At 38.6% G+C, this 20214-nt stretch overlaps 1 protein-coding gene across 1 annotated transcript in view; it reads right to left on the reverse strand.

Moving 5' to 3' along the window:
- POU2AF2 (POU class 2 homeobox associating factor 2) overlaps positions 1–14183 on the reverse strand; it is a 178105-nt gene extending 163922 nt beyond the window's left edge. The window contains exon 1 of the mRNA XM_077456946.1: positions 14032–14183. Within this exon, the coding sequence (XP_077313072.1) occupies positions 14032–14041 (10 nt within the window). The 5' untranslated portion in view covers positions 14042–14183. The remainder of the gene's footprint in view (positions 1–14031) is intronic.
- Positions 14184–20214: the final 6031 nt, after the last annotated feature.

Genomic DNA, 20214 nt, shown 5'->3' on the forward strand with positions numbered 1-20214 from the left:
AATATACATAAACAAATCCAATATCAGTGGATAGTTTAAATCAATGCAAACAATGAATAGTACATGCAAAAAAAAACTGTAAAAATGATAAAAGTGAAACAGTGATGAAATAAAGAAGATGCAGCCTCCCATTAAGAGCTTCAATATCACACAGATTGCTTCTTACTCCCAACTAGTGCTCAGACGAGTGCTCAACTTCTCATTGGTGCTCAAAGGTCACTCAACAGATCACCTCCAAGGCCCCCCCTCCAGGAATAATCTCACCTGAGGTAGTGTGATCTCTACAATGCAGATGTCGTCACCGTCCTGGCCCCTACCCTATGCATGCCGACACGGCCCAGAAAGGTGACGTCATCTACATTCATCATGGAGCTGTGAGTCGGATCGTTGTCTACAAAGCTTATGTGGAGAAAGAGGTGTGTTCAAAACACAGATTTTAAATGCTTGTCAGAGCCAGTTGCAATGTGAGTAATCTGAACTTAATTAATACATTTAAGTTTTATGGAGGATAAAAGGACTATTAGTTGTTTTTCTTTATATATGCAGTTTGGATGCTACGAATCACCATGAGCCATACATGAGCGGACAACAGCAAGGAATTTCAAAGCCTCGGGAGACTAAATAGCTTGTATTGATCTCACCTAGTTGTAGAGATCACATTCCCTCAGGTGAAATTATTCCTGGAGGGGGGAGCACTTGATGGTGATCTGTTGAGTGATCTTTGAGCACTAATGCGAAATGGAGCACTCATCTGAGCTGTCTGAGCACTAGTTAGGCGTAAGAAGCATGTGGGATATTTCACCTGATCCAGTGTTGCCTCCAAATACCACCAGCCCAGGTGGTCAAAAGCCTTAGTCTTAGTGCTTAGTCTTCTGGGCATAGTTCATCAATAAAATTGCCTTAATTGTGCTGTCCCAAGCTTTTTGCTAAGGCCCAAACCCAACCTCTAAGGCTATCAGAGCTGGTATCACAGACTAGAGATTGGTGGCCAAGGCCTTTGCATAAATATTTAGATCTGTGTTAATTAAAAAAATTGGTCAATGACACATACATTGGGTGTGGTCTTTTTTTTCTTTTGGAATAAGAGTGATATGCCCCTCAAGGCCTGACAAGTAAAAGGACAAGTTGGGAAAACAGTATCAAACATTTTACACAGAATGGGAGTCAAAGAATCCCAAAATTGTTTACAGAAGACACTTGTAAAACCGTCCGGTCCAGGACTTTTACCAGAAGGAAGGTCTTTAATAACTTATGTTTATTCCTTAGGTGAAAAAGTTGATAAACTCCTTGCCTTCTGAATCCAAAGACAAGGTAGGGTCGTATGTTTGAAATAACCCAAGAGCTGAGGCAAACTTAAAGAATTTTAGATTAGAGACCCTGGCTCATGAATATTATTTAGAGCCGTATATTAATTATGGGAGACAAAGAGTCCCAAAATTATTTATAGAGGATAATTGTAAAACCGTCTGGTCCAGGACTTTTGCCAGAAGTTAGGGCTTTAACCACTTGCTTACTGGGCACTTAAACACCCTTCCTGCCCAGACCAATTTTCAGCTTTTGGTGCTCTCACACTTTAAATGACAATTACTCAGTCATGCAACACTGTACCCAAATGAATTTTTTGTCCTTTTTTTCCCACAAATAGAGCTTTCTTTTGGTGGTATTTGATCACCTCTGGGGGTTTTATTTTTTGCGCTATAAATGAAAAAAGACCGACAATTTGGAAAAAAAACGCATATTTCTTTGTTTCTGTGACAAAATTATGCAAATTATTAATTTTTCTTCATAAATTTAGGCCACAATTTATTCTGCTACATATCTTTGGTAAAAATAACCCAAATTAGTGGATATTATTTGGTCTTTGTGAAAGTTAGAGAGTCTACAAGCTGTGGAGCAAATCGCACAAAATTGATCACATCTGATGTACTGGTGGACTATCTCACTTCTTGTGACCCGAACAAGCCAGAAAAGTACCCCCCAAATGACCCCTTTTTGGAAAGTAGACATTCCAAGGTATTTAGTAAGAGGCATAGTGAGCTTTTTGATGTTGTAATTTTTTTGCCACAATTCTTTGCAAAACTAAGATTTTTTTATTTTTTTTATTGTTTTTATTTTTTTCCACAAAATTGTCATTGTAATAGGTTATTTTTCTCACATGGCATGTGTATACCACAAATGACACCCCCAAAAAAATTATGCTACTCCTCCTGAGTATTACAATACCACATGTGTGGGACTTTTTCACAGCCCGGCCACATAGAGAGGCCCAACATGCAGGGAGCGCCATCAGGTGTTCTAGGAGCATAAATTACACATCTAACTTGTTGACTACCTATTACACTTTTGAAGTCCCTGGAGCACCAGGACAATGACATGTGACACTGATGACAGATGGCACTGATACATGGCAATGATGACACTTATATGTGGCACTGATGACGCGTGGCACTGATGACAGATGGCACTAATATGTGGCACTGATGACAGATGCCACTTATACGTGGCACTGATGACAGATGGCACTTATACGTGGCACTGATGACACGTGGCACTAATACGTGGCACTGATGACAGATGGTACTAATACGTGGCACTAATACGTGGCACCGATGAGAGATGGCACTAATACGTGGCACCGATGACAGATGGCACTAATACGTGGCACCGATGACGCATGACACTGATGACAGATGGCACTGATAAGTGGCATTGATGACATGTGACACTGACAACAGATGACACGTGACACTGACAGGTGGCACTGATGACAAATGGCACTGATACGTGGCACTGATGACAGATGGCACTAATATGTGGCACTGAGGGCAGATGGCACTATGTGGCACTGATGACACGTGGCACTGATGACAGATGGCACTTATACGTGGCACTGATGACAGATGGCACTGGGGACAAATGGCACTGACAACAGGTGGCACTGGGGACAGATACCACTAACAGGTGGCACTGGGGACAGATAGCACTAACAGGTGGCACTGGGGGCAGGTAGCACTGGGGAGGATGGCACTGGGGAGGATGGCACTGGGGTAGATGGCACTGGGGCGGATGGCACTGGGGGAGAATGGCACTGGGGGAGGATTGCACTGGGGCAGATGGCACTTTTTTTACTTTTTTTTTTTTTTTTTTACTTACAGCCGCTGCAGCCGTTCATCTCTCCCCTCTCACATGCTGTCTGTGAGAGGAGGGAGAGCGGCGCTGAGAGATGATCTCATATGTTTACATATGAGATCAGCTCACATTGGACACGCCGATCGTGCTGTAAACGGCCGCTGTGATTGGCCGTTTACAGCGATCTGTGTTTACCTGTCTCCGGGGGACACGGCAAACACAAAACTTCCCCGATGCGCACCCGCGGTGGCGCGCATTGCGGAAGTAAACACGAGGACGTCCAGGGACGGCCTCCCGGACGAAAGTGCCTGCTCTATAGCCGTCATTCGGCTATAGGGCGGGCGGGAAGAGGTTAATAACTTATGTTAATTCCATAGGTTAAAAGGAGTTGATAAACTCTTTGCTTTCTGAATCCAAAGACGAGGTAAGGCTGTATGTTTGAAATAGTCCAAGAGCTGGGGAAAACTTAAAGAATTTGAGAGTAGTGACCCTGGCTCATGAATATTATTTAGAGCTGTATATTAATTATGGAAGACTGATGCTATCTGTTCCGGGGCATGAACCCTGCTTCTGGCAGCATATTTTATGTATAAACTAGTTTGTTTAAACCGAATTGGCCAATGCTCTACTACATTTGTTCCCAAATTGATATATTCCTCTTTGTCTTTATATTTTGAGAAGGCTTGATCCCAAAGTGATAGTAATTAGTGCTTCTTTCCTGCCCACACTCCTTTACCCTATTTTTTTATCTAATCTGGGGTGAATATTGTTAGGTTAACACATAATGTTCTTTTTTTTAAATTACATTTACATTGTTGCTATGACCAATGACATTATAGGGTTGATTTACTAAAACTGGAGATTGCAAAATCTGGTACAGCTCTGCATAGAAACCAATCAGCTTCCAGTTTTTTTGCCAAAGTTTCATTGAACAAGCAGAAGTCAGAAGCTGATTGGCTACCATGCACAGCTGCACCAGATTTTGCACTCTCCAGTTTTAGTAAATCAACCCCAACGGGTCAATTTCTGTTTATGTTAATTGTAAAAAAAATTAATAAAACTATAAAAAAACACTGTTTTGACTTGTTAAATTGCACAGAACAAGAGAGCTCCCTCCCAGCTGTCATTTGTCTATAAGCCAGGGAGGAAACAATTAAGAAGCAACATTAAAAATAAACAATTACGGTACTTTAAATAACATGGGATGTCTGCACATGAAGTGGTGCACCTGTAGGATATACACCAGAAAAAGTGACAAAACTGCTAAATAACAGTTCTTTCCCTGACAGTTTGTTTGTAAACAAAGCAGCCAGGGGATTTCATGTGATGCCATTGACCACATATGCTCATGAGGGCCGGTTCACACTGCGGGCGATGCGAGGCGACACGACTTGCCTCGCCGCAATCTGACAAGTCGCCCCCATTCTGTACAATGGAACCGTTCTGAGAGGAGCGACTCGAGTCGCTCCGACTCAGAAAAAAGGTTCCTGTACTACTTCTGGGTGACCTCGGGGCGACTTGCATTGACTTCTATACAGAAGTAATTTGCAAATCGCCACTGAGGTCGCGGCAGGTCGTGGCGAGGCAAGTCGGTGTCGCCTCGCATCGCCCGCAGTGTGAACCGGCCCTGACTGTATGTGGTCAATGACATCAAACAGCACCCCTGGCCACTTTGACATTTAGCAGGGGACTTTCATGTGTGCCAGAGTGCAACAGAAGAGCATTGTGGCATGGGTCTTAATGTCTGTGGGTCATTATGGCATCACTCATTATGATTGATGATTTTGATTGATCTACATAATCCACTGTAAATGTGTTTTTTGTTGAATTTATATAGGTGGGCAATGTTAATTTATTTATGTTTTCAGTGAAGGGCTTTTCTGTGGGCATGTATTTATTTACTATTTAACTTTTTTTTGTGAATGGGTGACATGGGTATTATGTACCTATTATTCATTCATTTAGGGCATGTGGCCTAGTATGGTTCAAAGGGAAGGGAGTGCACAGTTGCCGCATCTCCCTTTCTTGGCTGCATGCCTGAATAAGTGTCTGGTTTCAAATTTGGAAGGACCCCACTCCATTTTCTTAGCTTTTTTTGTGTGGTGACCCCCTTAAAAATCCATACCAGACACATATCTAGGATAAAGGCCTGGTATGGATTTTGAGGGGTCCCCATGCAGTTTTATTTTTGTATGTGGTCCTTTTCAAAATCCAAACACCAGCATGCAACCTGGGTGACTAGAAAAGGAGACAACAAGCCTGGAAAGCTCCAAACCCAAAACATATCAAGCTACATGCCCTAGAGAAAAGAAATAACAAAAGTGTATAGCTTGGGTTTGGGTTAAACTCATTTTTAATAACAAGTAGGAATTTTCAGATCACTAAGGTAGATCGACACCCTACAAAAATACTTGCATTGTATGTATTCATCTCTCTGTATTCATCTCAAAGCTTATAGTGTATAGCCAAAACTTTTTTTTTCCATTTGGTGTAGGGAAGAACTTCTTATGGCTGCAAGCCACATAGTACTGCCTAGGACTGAACCCAAGACTGCTATTTTTGTAACCAACTTTATTACCCAGATAAATAAATGTTACTTTTTATTCTTTTTGATACACTAGCACTATATTTGTAGGCTTAAAATGAATCAGTGAATTATATATATTGATGAGGTCAGAATATTTAGTTTCATAAAGTTACCGGGTTTCAGAGTCACTGCACAATCAATTCTGACATAGAACTCTTCCTACTCTGTAAAGTCATCCCTTTCTACACAACCAGAGAGAGATATAATTTTGCCCCTGTTCAAATCATTAGTAAGACCTCATCTGGAATATGCAGTTCAGTTTTGGGCACCGGTTCTCAAAAAGGATATCGGGGAACTGGAGAAAGTACAGAGAAGGGCAAACAAACTGATAAGAGGCATGGAGGAACTCAGCTATGAGGAAAGATTAGAGGAACTGAATTTATTCTCTCTTGATAAGAGGAGATTAAGGGGGGATTTGATCAACATGTACAAATATATAAGGGGTCCATATAGTGAACTTGGTGTTGAGTTATTCACTTTACAGTCAACATAGAGGACACGGGGCACTCTTTACGTCTAGAGGAAAAGAGATTTCGTCTCCAAATACGGAAAGGTTTCTTCACAGTAAGAGCTGTGAAAATGTGGAATAGACTCCCTGCAGAGGTGGTTCTGGCCAGCTCAGTGGATTGCTTTAAGAAAGGCCTGGATTATTTCCTAAGTGTACATAATATAACTGGGTACTAACATTTATAGGTAAAGTTGATCCGGGGAAAATCCAATTGCCTCTCGGGGGATCAGAAAGGAATTTTTTCCCCTGCTTTAGCAAATTGGATCATGCTCTGCTGGCGTTTTTTGCCTTCCTCTAGATCAACTGTGGGTATAGAATTGGGTATATGGGATTGTATGATATTATTATTATTATTATTTTTTTTTTTTTTGTGGTTGAACTTGATGGACGTGTGTTTTTTCAACCTGACTAACTATGTAACTATGTAACCATTTAGACTGCAACACCCAATGATATGCTAGTTAAAATTAATGACCTGAGAAATTACTTTATTTTGAGGAATACATATGCAGTTTTATAAGCAATGTACTAGTTCGGTATAAATATAGTTAGATTATAGTAAATAGTAAGTCTATGACATAAAAGCCTTATGTGACAGTAGTTACAAGGTACAGCAATAACATGCCAATGGAAATAAAACGTGTTGCAGTTATAGAAGCTGTCATAAATATTACTAATGAAGATTTATCAGTCGTGTGAGCTCTAAATGTATACAATTGCTCAATCTGAAGAAAATTATGGGAGTATCCATAACAGATATTGTCTGCTTCAGAAAATGTTTAGCCTTAAAATACACAATGTAAGCAATTTTATAATTTTGACAGATTATCCACGTCAGCTTTTTTAATAACATTTAAACCTATGATTTTATTTATTCATAAAACTTCAGTATTTAATTATTTTCTGAAGAGAACACGCATTGAAATCTTTATATAGAGCAGCATTTCTTTTTTTCAGATCCTCAGATATCTCCTTCACATTAGTGCTGAAATCGTAATCATATGTGTAAATACAAATAGTGAAAAAGTCTTTCTTTAGCTTCCCGAGTAAACAGTGAGGTAAATAAATGCCTTCTTCCATGTTTAGGTAATACCCAACACCAAACCAATTCCTGTTGTGCCTCTAGCGATAAAAAACTTATGCCATCTCTGTGCTCACAGAACTCTCACCTCCAAATAGATGCAATAATGCAATAATTTATCAATCCACCAGGGTAACACAAACTTTAGGGTCATCTGACATACCCTGCCCAATAGGGGCTTGTGACAGTGGGGTCACTTTGGACACAGGGTGAATAAAAGAAACCCCCGATATGGTCTGTGATAGCCATATTCAAGGCTGTATAATACATTGTGTATAATTTGGATGTATACTGTATGTGGGGGTTAAGTATCATTGCTGTGAGGAATTAAGTTGTTTTGCATTTCTATTGTTCATTTAAGCCTGTCCTTGTGTGTATTGTAAAGTGCCAGACAGACTGGCTGCTAACCCTTTGTGAAAAGATGTGTATTGGGTGGGATCGTTTGAAGTCTAGCAGACGTCTTGGGATGTGTGGGTGGAGCTGGGCTCTTGTTCATGTTAAAGCATGTGCCTTGAATTGTGTATAAAGTTCAATGTTGGTTTTTAATAAAGTCATTCCTACTACAGCAGAGACAGAGTGCGTCTTGTCTTTTTGCCAGAGGGATCGGCTCCTATAGGAAAGGGTCATTTAGCTGTGGATATTGGTACCGAGTGGATGTGTGTCTCGGAGAGGGAACATCGTAAACGGCGTTAACCCCCTTTATATTAGGGGAGCCGTTACAGGGCTCTTCTAGTAAGTCTCCCAGTTTCCAGTGGTAAATGGTGTCATGCTCCTTTAAAACTCCACCTATCATGTGGCCAGCTGCGCCTCACTCATGTTTAGGAAAACTCAAAGAAAGCATCCCATAGTGTAGTAAGTTGCAATTAATCACTTTATTAAAAAGAGTAACACTTACTATAAAAAAATAAAAAAAACTTGTAAAACTGCAATTAAAATCATAAATGGGTACCGGATTGCTGTTTCTGCATGCATAACTTCAAGTCCACATCAGCCTCTGCCCTCGCCCTATGTGCTATCTCACAAGCACGTAACTTTATCAGGAGATAGCGGTGGGCAGACTTAATGTCCTTTAATACCTATTGAAATCTCAATGGATGAGCACCCATTTCCTATATACACTATATCTATATATCTATCTATAGATATTTAGATATATACCTATATATCTATAGATATCTGAGCTTGTATCTGAGCTTGTAGACTTCCCGATCCCCCCCCATGACTTTACCATTAAGATCAGCAGCACAACCATTGGTCCCTCCACACATGCCAGGGTGCTGGGTGTAATCCTTGACTCTGACCTCTCCTTCAGCCCCCACATCCAATCACTGGCTAAATCCTGCCGCCTTAACCTCCGCAACATCTCCAGAATTTAACCCTTCCTGACTAATGACACCACAAAACAACTTATTCTCTCCTTGATTATTTCCCGCCTTGACTACTTCAACTCTCTCCTTTATGGCCTACCCTTACGCAGGTTATGCTCCCTTTAGTCTATTATGAATGCTGCTGCTAGAGTAATACATTTCACTAATCGATCTGTGACTGCTGCCCCTCTCTGCCAAACCCTTCACTGGCTTCCCCTACCCCACCTTATAAAATTCAAAATGTTAATCACAACATACAAGGCCATCCACACAACATCCATTGCCCCCAGATACATCACCAACCTCATCTGCAGATATCGCCCAAATCCCCCCTCCGCTCCCCCCAGAACCTCCTACTCTCTAGCTCCCTTGTTACCTCCTCTCATGCTCGCCTTCAGGACTTCTCCAGAGCCTCTCCCATCCTCTGGAAATCCCTACCCCGATATATCCAATGAGTCCCTAACCTGTCCACCTTTAGGAGATCCCTGAAAACTCACTTATTCAGAGAAGCCTATCCCACACCCACCTAACAACTGTGCCAGAGCCACCCCCATCAAATCATTCCCTGAAACTATTACCTTTTGTACCACCACCCCCTCCCTTTAGAATGTAAGCCCTACGAGCAGGGCCCCCCTGTCCCTTCTGTATGGAACTATACTGTAACTGTGCTGTCCTCCCTCTACACTGTAAAGCGATGCGTAAACTGTTGGCACTATAGAAATCATGAATAATTTCATTCATTGGAGCATTCCCTACTCACAAGCTGTAGGGCAAACTTGAATAGGATATTTTGTTAATTTACAATTGACGATGGACAAATATGTATTAATCATGTATAAGTATTTCTTCTACCTCACAATAAACCCCTGCAATGTGCTTCAAGAATCGGAAAAAAAAAACCCTTTCAAAACACAAACCATGTAGATAGTATGGGGTATTCAAGGGTTGCTAACCATCTCAATACAAACAGAATTAATTAAAAAAAGAGACACACTGGTTAAAAAAAAAAATCAATGCAATCCTTTCTCAGTTTACTAAAAATATAGTTAAAACAGACTTTTGTTTTTTTAACGTGTGCCAGCCCTTCCGCAAATGAAAAAAAAAAAGGGAAAATCTTTTATTTACTCTTTGCCTTTAAGATAGAATTGTAGTAGTCAATCATGGTAACCTTATGTATGCTTAGTGGAACGCCGCTCCATGCGTCATTGATATGGCTGTAATAACCCATATTAAATAGGGTGCAGGCATATGTGCTAATGTAATGCAGTATGATAACTCTTGGGTAAACGCTGCACAGTAAACAAGGCTAGGGGCGTGGCCTATTGGAAGGTGTCAGAACTGAGGCCACTTTTCATTATTAGATTGTAAGCTCTTCTGAGCAGGACCCTCTTAATCCTCCTGTATTTTATTGTATTGTAACCGTATTGTCTCCTTTTATATTGTAAAGTGCTGCGTAAACCGTTGGCGCTATATAAATCCTGTATAATAATAATCACCTGGAGCTGTTTGGTGTGCAGTGTTTACCCAGGTGTCAATCATAGCAATTGTGGTGAAAAAAAATAATATTTGGAAAGTCACAGGACTTTAATAATGTTAAACATTTCAGGTCCTGTAATAAGGTTTCCTATGATCAATTTCCTTTTGAAGAAACCAAATCAGAGCATGGATCACCAAGAATGCTACTAATCAACCGTATATGTTTCCTCATGAGATTTGTTCTTTCTTCATCTGGAAGACCCAGAGTAAAAACATGGTCACAAAACATTGTTGACCACATTGTTAACCACAAATATGTTTGAGTATGTTTTTTAATAACCAAGGAGACCCAAAATGAAATAAATTAAGCAGAGGAAGCCTTGATATTTTGTTAAATAAATTAACATTTTGGTAAATAAATTATTTTAAAAAGTAATATAACCCCAAACAGTCATTAAATAAATTAGTGAATGTTTGGGGTTATATTACTTTTTAAAATGAAGGAGTATGGAACCATTTTGTGCCTTTTGTTTACTGTTTAAGGATAAACAGTTAAATGGCCCGAAGGCAACAAATGAACCCAATTTGTCTTGAAACTCTTATATGGTGAACTAAACCTCTAATCTCTAATAATTACAAAAGGAATTTTGTTTGTGTACTGCTTTTTTCTTTTTTTTGTGCAATGGATATCTTTCACTAACGCTATGACATTAAACTTCTTTAGGTAGTTTTCTGATGGTCCTGGGTTACAAAACATTATTTATTTTAGCACTGGTGCTAATATATTTTTACTAAACTATTAGAACTTGTTAACGTGTTTTGCAATTGTGCTCATTGTGCTTTTTAGGCAGAATGTATATATTTTTAAAAATGCATTTACAGTTTTTATTTTTCATTTTTTTTTGGGGGGGGGGGTGGTCTGTACTTAGGGTAGTTTAGATTATTTAATTTGATGTTGTTTGTATTATATTTAGCTTTTTTTTGTGTATTTCATAGTTAATTATGTATTGTCACTTAATTTTGTTTCACGATTATATTTAAAAATAAATAATTAAAAAAAAAACTTTCAGTTTCACTCATGCCTTGATTTATATCAGAAGATTTTATATTAGAATGTTGCATTAAACTCATCTATATTATTTCACAACAGGATGACAATACCCTGTATATAATTATTATATGCTTATTATATGTAATAATGCTTATTATATGCAATAATATGCTTATTATTATATGTATATAAATATTATATGTATATTATTATTATAATTATTATATGCTTAGCCAGCCTAGAAAAAGTGCTTATCGATGTTAGAAAATACATCCATATGATGACATGCAACAATACAAAATATAATGTCTTTACTATTTTTAAAGCGAATTGTAATCTCTATGTTCCCACAGTAATATTTAAATGAAGAATTCCAGATAACAGCCCGAAGAATAGCTGTGAGGCTTTACTGTCAATCAGTATATAGAGACCCAGCCCTATAAATTCCAGCAGATAAGCTTTTATGAAGCCCAGGGATACAAATGTGTCTGATTATAGACTACAGACGTAGGCTCATCAACGTGTGACATAAAATATATACAATGTAAACATGTTTTAAACGGTGGCTATTTACATAAAGAGTATATTTAAAACGTATTTTTTTTTTTTAATGACCAATCATATTCACCTTCACCTCGCACAGGTTGGCAATATTTAAATGACTCCTTTAGGAAAATACCTTAATATTTTAGTTTTCTTTTTTATTTGACCAGCCAGACTTTTTTTTTTTCCTTTTTAGATAGAGTGGGCAAGGCTCTATTATTGAGATTTCACCTTATTTTCTACATTGACAATATTTATCAAACAGCAACACAGATATCTATAACATTATTTTTCCGTTATTATTATTATTTATTATTTATTTTCCAGCAGAGTGGGGGCAGGCTAGAACCCCCCATCAGTGACAGGAGGTGGGGGTGAAATCTCTCTAATGGATGCCCAGCTTGCTGTAAAAACCTGACACAGACTCCCTACTCTACCCAAAAAAAAACAAAAAGGCTTGATTGATATACCGTTTAACTTTTTAACCATTGACTGGCCATTAAATAAGGTATAATCACATGGTATAACATGAGTAGCCTCTCTGGCGGTATTCCCGAGTCTAGCTGGGGGTGAGAATTAATTACCATAAGCCGTATTCCCGAGCCAGACTCGGGATCACATCGCTGGATCCATGTAGGGGGTTGCTTACCTTGTCCCCTGGATCCAGCGATGTCTCCCCACTGTGATCAGCGAGCCGCCATGTCTCGATCGATCTGTGACAGCGCAGGGCTCCGTTCCCTGCGAGCATTGCGACGCACGGGGACGGAGTTCGGTGCCAAATTCAAAAAGTAAAAAACACAGTATAGATACAGCATACTGTAATCTTACAGATTACAGTACTGTATCAAATAATTACACATCCCCTTTGTCCCTAGTGGTTTGTCCAGTGTCCTGCATGCAGTTTTATATTATAAATACTGTTCTTTATGCCAGGAAACTGGAAATTGTCCATAGCAACCAAAAAATGTCCGTTTACATCAAAAGTGGTTATAGACCAGCTAGAAAACAGCGATAATAAATTCGAATCACTCGCAGAACTGAGCGATAGTAATTTGTGGGAAAATTTGTCATCAAACACTAAAAGTAATGACAACGACAATTCTGCAACTGAGCAAATTTCAGTGTTTTTGATTTGATTACATTATTGAATATTTTTTATTATTATTATATTAGTATTTGTTATAATTATTTATAGTTATTTATTTTATTTTCTATATATATATATATATATATATATATATATATATATATATATATATATATATATATATATATATATATATATATATATATATACATTATAATTTATGATTTCATATTTCAAATTTTATCATACCCGTGATGTCTATTAGGCTCTTGTTTGGACATATTTAAGTGAATTATTTCTAAGAATTACAGGCCTACAAAATAAAACGCCAAATTTCCATGCAAAATAATGGTACTGCTTTCAGCACCTAAAATCTGAAATAATCATACCGAGAGGGAGGTTAAAGTGAATCTGTAAAATAAATTCCTTAAGCACCATACACACTATCAGATTTTCTGCTGTTTTTTTTTGTCTTCAGATTTACCAAAACCATGTAGTGCAAGGGCCTGCCTGATTACATACACATTGAAACTCTGAAGGTTTGACCCCATATTACATGGTTTTGGTAAATCTGAAGGAAAAAATCTGCAGAAAATCTGATAGTGTGTATGGGGCTTTAGAGCTAAACAAAGAAATCTTACAGCATGCAGGAAGTTTTTGAAGTTTGCCTAAAGACACTAAATTGTGTTAACGTAAAAGGCAACTTTTTGAATGATTTTTCTTTTGTGCTCAATTTCTTAAAGGTAAAAATACAACTACTAACACTAAATAGTAATAATAATAATAATAATAATACAATTCGTTTAAACGAACGTTTCCTATTTTCTAGACAGTCTTTCGTGTCTGTGTGATACTCTGTAATTCTTTGAAAGATGGGCAGATGTCAAGTCTTTGTTGTAACAAAAGACCTGCTTCTGTATATGAAACAAAAAGATTATATATGCAGATCTGTTTTAGGTTCACATCTCTGCATATATTTTCTGCCCTTACAGCAGTTACCTATTAAATTTGAGAGAGGCAAAAATAAGAATATTTCCCACCGAAATCATTCAGATAACATCTAAAATGTTTTGTAAGCGCAGTAACCAGTCTGGTTGCTATGAGAAGCACCACTATTTTAGCCCATTTACTGTCCTGGACTATATCTACAGGGAACCCATCCTTAACCAACTTATACACAACCTATTTGGTACACTACTAACCTGTTTCCATGTTGTTTGTGGTCAGATATGGATCCCGTCACTAATGGTTCTCAGTGAGCCTTTAGCATGAATCTTCTCCACAACTAAGAGCTAAATAAACTGCAGATATTCTGTGTTCATATCACTTAGTACAAAGGTGAAGAGAAGGGACATATTCTTAGTCTGCTGTGTCCAAAATGACTTTTTACTAATTTGTTTTCATGCAAATACTCTTTTGCTTGTATGTCTCCATGATTTGCATTGTCAGTGTAGGCTGTGATCCTGGGCTACCGTATGAGTAGGTCTTTGTGTACAGGTCTTAGGAGTTTGTGTTTTCCTATTACCCAGAAAGCTATATATAACTTACATTACATTTTTCAGCATTTCTACAGGCCAACAGTAGGTTTAGGTTTATTTTAAATAAGGTTCCTTAAATACGTGAAATAAAGTTATTGCAGGAGATGATAGCTTAATATGCACTCTGGTCTTTCTAATCTGCATTTTTTTAATATGGAAGAATGATAAGTACACCTAAAGTGTATGTCTAGCCAATAATGTGTTCTTAATTTTGGAGTGGGGAAGGAAAAAAATCCCTGTCAGGTTTATACTGCTATTCTGGGTTCTGTTATGCTGTGTACACACGACCGGACTTTTCGACCGTCTGACGGAACAAATCCGCCGGACAATTAGATCGTGTGTGGGCTTCATTGGACCTTTGCTGTCTAAAAATCAGAGGGACTTTAGAATTTCAAATCTTTCTGACAGACTCGAGTCCAGTCGAAAAATGTGTTCGTCTGTATACTAAACCGATGGATGAAAACTGATGCTAGGGCAGCTATTGGCTACTGGCTATGAACTTCCTTATTCTAATCCAGTGGTACATTATCATGTTCTAATCTGTCGAACTTTAGTGTGATTGTGTGTGGCCAAGTCCGTTTGTTGGGAAAGTCTGCTGGAACTCCGCCGAAAGTCCGTTAGGAAGACCGTCGGACCTAGTCCGTCGAAAAGTCAGTTCGTGTGTACACGGCATTAGAAAAACTTCCCCTTGCATTCTGCCTTGCTGACAATGTTTTATCAGATAGGAAGTGAGGGGAACACTCCAACAGCAACACAGACAGTAAAAATTAGTAGCGGAAGGCTAGACTTTCTGTCAAACTTTTATATCTATCTTTGTTTCATTTTCAGATATTCTCCTAACCTCCTGTATGGTAAAACAGAAATTCGAGTGAGTTTAAACGGAGACTGCAAAAAAGTCCATTAGTGGTCCGGTCAGCAGAGGCACCCTTTGTCATAAGACTCAGAATAAGTCAGAGTCATCTGGTTAAATAAGCATTGAATTTATTTATTTCACACAAGAAAGACAGTGTTTAGTGCATGGGTCTTCAAACTATGGCCCTCCAGTTGTTCAGGAACTACAATTCCCATCATGCCTAGTCATGTCTGTGAATGTCAGAGTTTTACAATGCCTCATGGGATGTGTAGTTTTGCAACAGCTGGAGGGCCGTAGTTTGAGGATCCCTGGTTTAGTGTCTTTAAATTGCCACTTCTTCAGTTCAAAGTGATAACACTTATATTGCAGTAAAATGCAGTAACGTCATCCGTTCTGGTTGGGTATCTAGATAGTGGAAATTTAAAGCCATAAAATTTAATTTTTGGTGAAATAAAGAAATGTGATATTCACTAAACCAGACAGTTCTTTTCTATTCTTAGCTATATGACCATGGGCACCTCTGCCAACCAGACCACTAATGGGCTTTTTGCAAACTCTTTTTGAAGGCATTAATTTTACGCACCCATCTCAAAAACACCACAGAAGATTGGGACCCCCATGGCATCAAGAGTGACTACCCCAATCCTGCGTGGAGAAAGTTCTTCTGCAGCTACGTACTTGGAAGATTGTGTGTTTCCTCCCCATAGGGTAACCATAGCCTAAACAGATGTAATTCATTTTCTCTTTTTTTTTTATTATTATTTTATTATTTCTTGTCAAAATAGTCAATATCCCTGTTTAAACCAAATTACTACACTATAAGCCCTTGTACACACGGTCGGAGATTCGGACAACCAAATCCGTCGGATTTTGTCTGTCGGATTTTGTCCAACGGATCTTGTCCGAAACTGTTGCATACACACGGTCGGATAAAGTTGTCGGAAAATACGATCTTTCAGAACGTGATGACGTAATTTAGTTACGATGGGACAACGTTCAGGCTAGTAGCCAATAGCTTTGATGTAGGAATTTGATCTGAGCATGCGTGGTACTTTGTCCGATCGGAATTCTCTACACATGATCGGAGTATGTGCGATCGGAGCATTTTGTCGTAAAATATTTCCGGCAAGTTGGAAAACTTGGTCCGTCGGATACTCCAACGGAAACAGTCCAATGTAGACCACACACAGGCGGAATATCCGACAAAAGGCTCCAATCGGACACATTCCGTCTAAATCTCTGATCATGTGTACAAGGGCTTAGGGCTCTCCTGTCTTCTTTTTGCTTCCAGTGGACACCCTGAGCTGCACCACAGACCACTGGGCAGTTCCTTAGGACTGAACAAGAAAGAAATAAAGAACATGTCGAACCTTAGTTGACATCACACCCCAGATATAAAATAAATTGGAATCTTTATCAGTCCATCCAAAACTAGAAAATACTTTTTTGTTTTAAATACAATTTCATGAACACAGGTCATTTATTATTTTGCATGTATTAACACATTAAAGTGATTGTAAACCTATTTTGTTTTTTTAAATAATAAAAATGGTTTTGTACAGAGCAGCCACAATGCTCTTGTTTTCAGGCCCTCTGCTAGCACTCCTTGCTCCCCCCCCCCCGCCAAAAGCTGTTTCCTATGGAGGCACTTGTGCTGGCTCGATCCCGGGCTGAGTTGTGTTTGTCCATTGACAAACTGGCTGTGTTTGACAGCAGAAGGAGCCAATTTTTTTTAGCCATTTGCTTTTACAAAATGAACGGGGAAGTGTACTCATTTTCAAATTTATAATGCCACAAAATTACTGCAATGTGAATTGCAAACAACATACTGTAAGGTGTATGTAAATATAACATCTATTTTTGTCATCATGCCTTACTGTATACAGTTTTCTTATGCTACTTTCACACTGTTTCACACTGTTTCCAGTGTGTTCCCTGGGTGCCTATTATGTAAAACATGGACATGTAAAATGTAACACATGCAATTTTTATGCATTTTCTATTCATTTCTAGTCATTTCAATGTGGACTGGCGTTTTTGGCGTGGTTTTGAAAACCGCACTAAAGATGCTGCAAGCAGGACTTTTCAAAACACACCACAGCGTAATGGTGTTAAGAGTCCCATAGGATTTAAAGGGAAACATTTTCTTGCATTTTTTTAGTGGGGTAAAGCCAGAGCAAAAAGCATCAGTGTCAAAGGGCCCTTAACCACTTCCCATCCCTCGCATAGTAATATGATGGCCGCAAGGTGGCTGTGCCATCACGGGCGGCCGTCATATGAAGTCCTCAGCTTCCCCGCCATCGAGAGGGCGCATGTGCGTGCACCCGCAATTGCTTGTCACAGAGCAGGGACATGGATCTGTGTGTGTAAACAGACAGATCCATGTCCTGCCAGGGGAGAGGAGACTGATTGTGTGTTCCTAGTATATAGGAACACCGATCGGTCACCTCCCCCAGTCCGTCTCCTCCCCCCACAATTTGAAATCACTCCCTAGGTAACACATTTAACCCCTCGATCACCCCCTATTGTTAACCCCTTCTCTGCCAGTGACATTTATACAGTAATAAGTGCATATTTATAGCATGTGTAATTGTCAATGGTCCCAAAAAAGTGTCAAAAGTGTCCGATATGTCCGCTGCAATATCACAGTCCTGACAAAAATCGCAGATCGCTGCCATTACTAGTAAAAAAATAATAATAAAAATGCCATAAATCTTTCCTCTACTTTGTAGACGCTATAAATTTTGCGCAAACCAATCAGTAAACACTTATTGCAATTTTTTTACCAAAAATATGTAGAAGAATATATATCGGCCTAAACTGAGGAAGAAACTTGTTTGTTTGTTTTTTTTATTGGGATATTTATTATAGCAAAAAGTAAAAAATGATTTTTTTTTTCAAAATTGTTGCTCTTTTTTTGTTTATAGCTCAAAAAATAAAAACCGTAAAAGTGATCAAATACAACCAAAAGAAAGCTCTATTTGTGGGGGGGGGGGGGGAATTATCAAAATATAATATGGGTACAGTGTTGCATGACTGCTCAATTCTCATTCAAAATGCTACAGTGCTGAAAGCTGAAAATTTGCTTGGGCAGGAAGGGTATGAAAATGCCCTGTGTTGAAGTGGTTAACCACTTCAGCTCCGGAAGTATTTACCCCCTTCCTGACCAGAGCACTTTTTGAGATTTGGCACTGCATCGCTTTAACTGACAATTGCACAGTTGTGCGACGTGGCTCCCAAACAAAATTGCTGTCCTTTTCCCACAAATAGAGCTTTCTTTTGGTGGGTTTTTGATCACCTCTGCGGTTTTTATTTTTTGCACTATAAACAAAAAAGGCCTACATTTTCAAAAAAAACTCATTATTTTTAACTTTTTGCAATAATAAATATCCCCAAAAAATATATAAATAAACAGTTTTTTTTCCTAAGTTTAGGCCAATACGTATTCTTCTACATATTTTTGGTGAAAAAAATCACAATAAGCGTTTATTGATTGGTTTGCGCAAAAGTTATAGCATCTACAAAATAGGGGATAGTTTATGGCATTTTTATTGATAATGTTTTTTTACTAGTAATGGCAGCGATCAGCGATTTTTATTGTGACTGCTAAATTATTGCAGACACATCGGACAATTTTCAGCTTTAAGTAAATATATATTTTTTTTAAATCTGTAGCACAGTTTCTTACCTGGAGAGCATGTAAGTGACATCACTTCCTGCTTCAGGCTGATAACACTAAGCCCTTGTACACACGGTCAGACATTCCAATGGAAAATGTCCGATCAGACCGTGTTGTCGGATAATCTGACCGTATGTGGGCTTCATCGGACTGTTTCCGTCAGACTATCCGACCGACAAAGTTTTAGAGCGGGGCTATAAAATTTTCCGACAGCATGTCCGATCGGACATAGTCTGATCGTTTGTAGAGAATTCCGATCAGACAAAGTGCCACGCATGCTCAGATCAAATTCCTAGACCAAAGCTATTGGCTACTAGCCTGAACATAGTCCCGTCGTAACGAAATAACATCATCATGTTCCGAACGATCGGATTTTCTGACAACTTTGTCCGACCGTGTGTATGCAACACCAGTTTCGAACAAAATCCGATGGATTTTGTTGTCAGAATGTCCAACCGTGTGTACAAGGGCTTAAGATGATGCCTCTTAGTTAGTAGCAGCATTGTCAGCCTGCTGTACACTTCTTTGACTGGCCCTTGGACTCCCTATCAGGTTTGCAGTTCAATGGCTAATTCAAGGAGCATACACTGGCGGAGAAAATAAGACATTCAGTACAATACAAAAACAATAAATTCCAGTTAATTTAAAGTGATATTAAAGGTTTGCTTTTTTTTAAAGGTTTTGCACAGAGCAGCCCTAATCCTCCTAAGTATAAGAAAGTATTCCTGCGCCTAATCAAGGTAAGGGAAAAGCGGTACTGCTGCACACATTGGAGTGGGGTATCTGAACCCCTGTGAAGAAAATTAATAAGCGTTAAGTAGTGATGCGCTGTACTATGATAGGAGGTCCAGCCTTAAAGGGTGGTGGACTGTATAGGCACTTGAATAGTTTTATATAATATGAGGTTATTAAGAAGCTAGTTTGGCGTCACATAAGACTATTTATAGACTATACAGAACATATATATAGGTCAGTGTACACTTTTATGGGGGTATAGTAGAAAACCCTTTAAAACACTGAAACATTCCTTATAAAATCCAAGGTATATTCAAATATAAGAGAAAAGAGAAAGAGAAAAATAAGATAAAAATGCAAAAAACAATCAAAGTGTTTTAAAACCAGTGATTCCCAATGCGATTTGTTATAGCTGCCAAAAAATCGCATAAAAGTGCCAGTGTCAGAAAAATAAAAATAAAATTGTAAAAATAAAATTGTAAGTGCAAAATTCCTCTACACTATAATAAAAATGCTGAAGCAATGCAGATAAAACAGAAAATTGAAATGAACAGAATATCCGTTATACTGTGCAGAATGT

Source organism: Lithobates pipiens, unplaced genomic scaffold (assembly GCF_037356315.1).
Source record: "Lithobates pipiens isolate NorthernLeopardFrog02 unplaced genomic scaffold, aLitPip1_a1.2 Scaffold_27, whole genome shotgun sequence".
Lineage (NCBI taxonomy): Eukaryota > Metazoa > Chordata > Amphibia > Anura > Ranidae > Lithobates > Lithobates pipiens.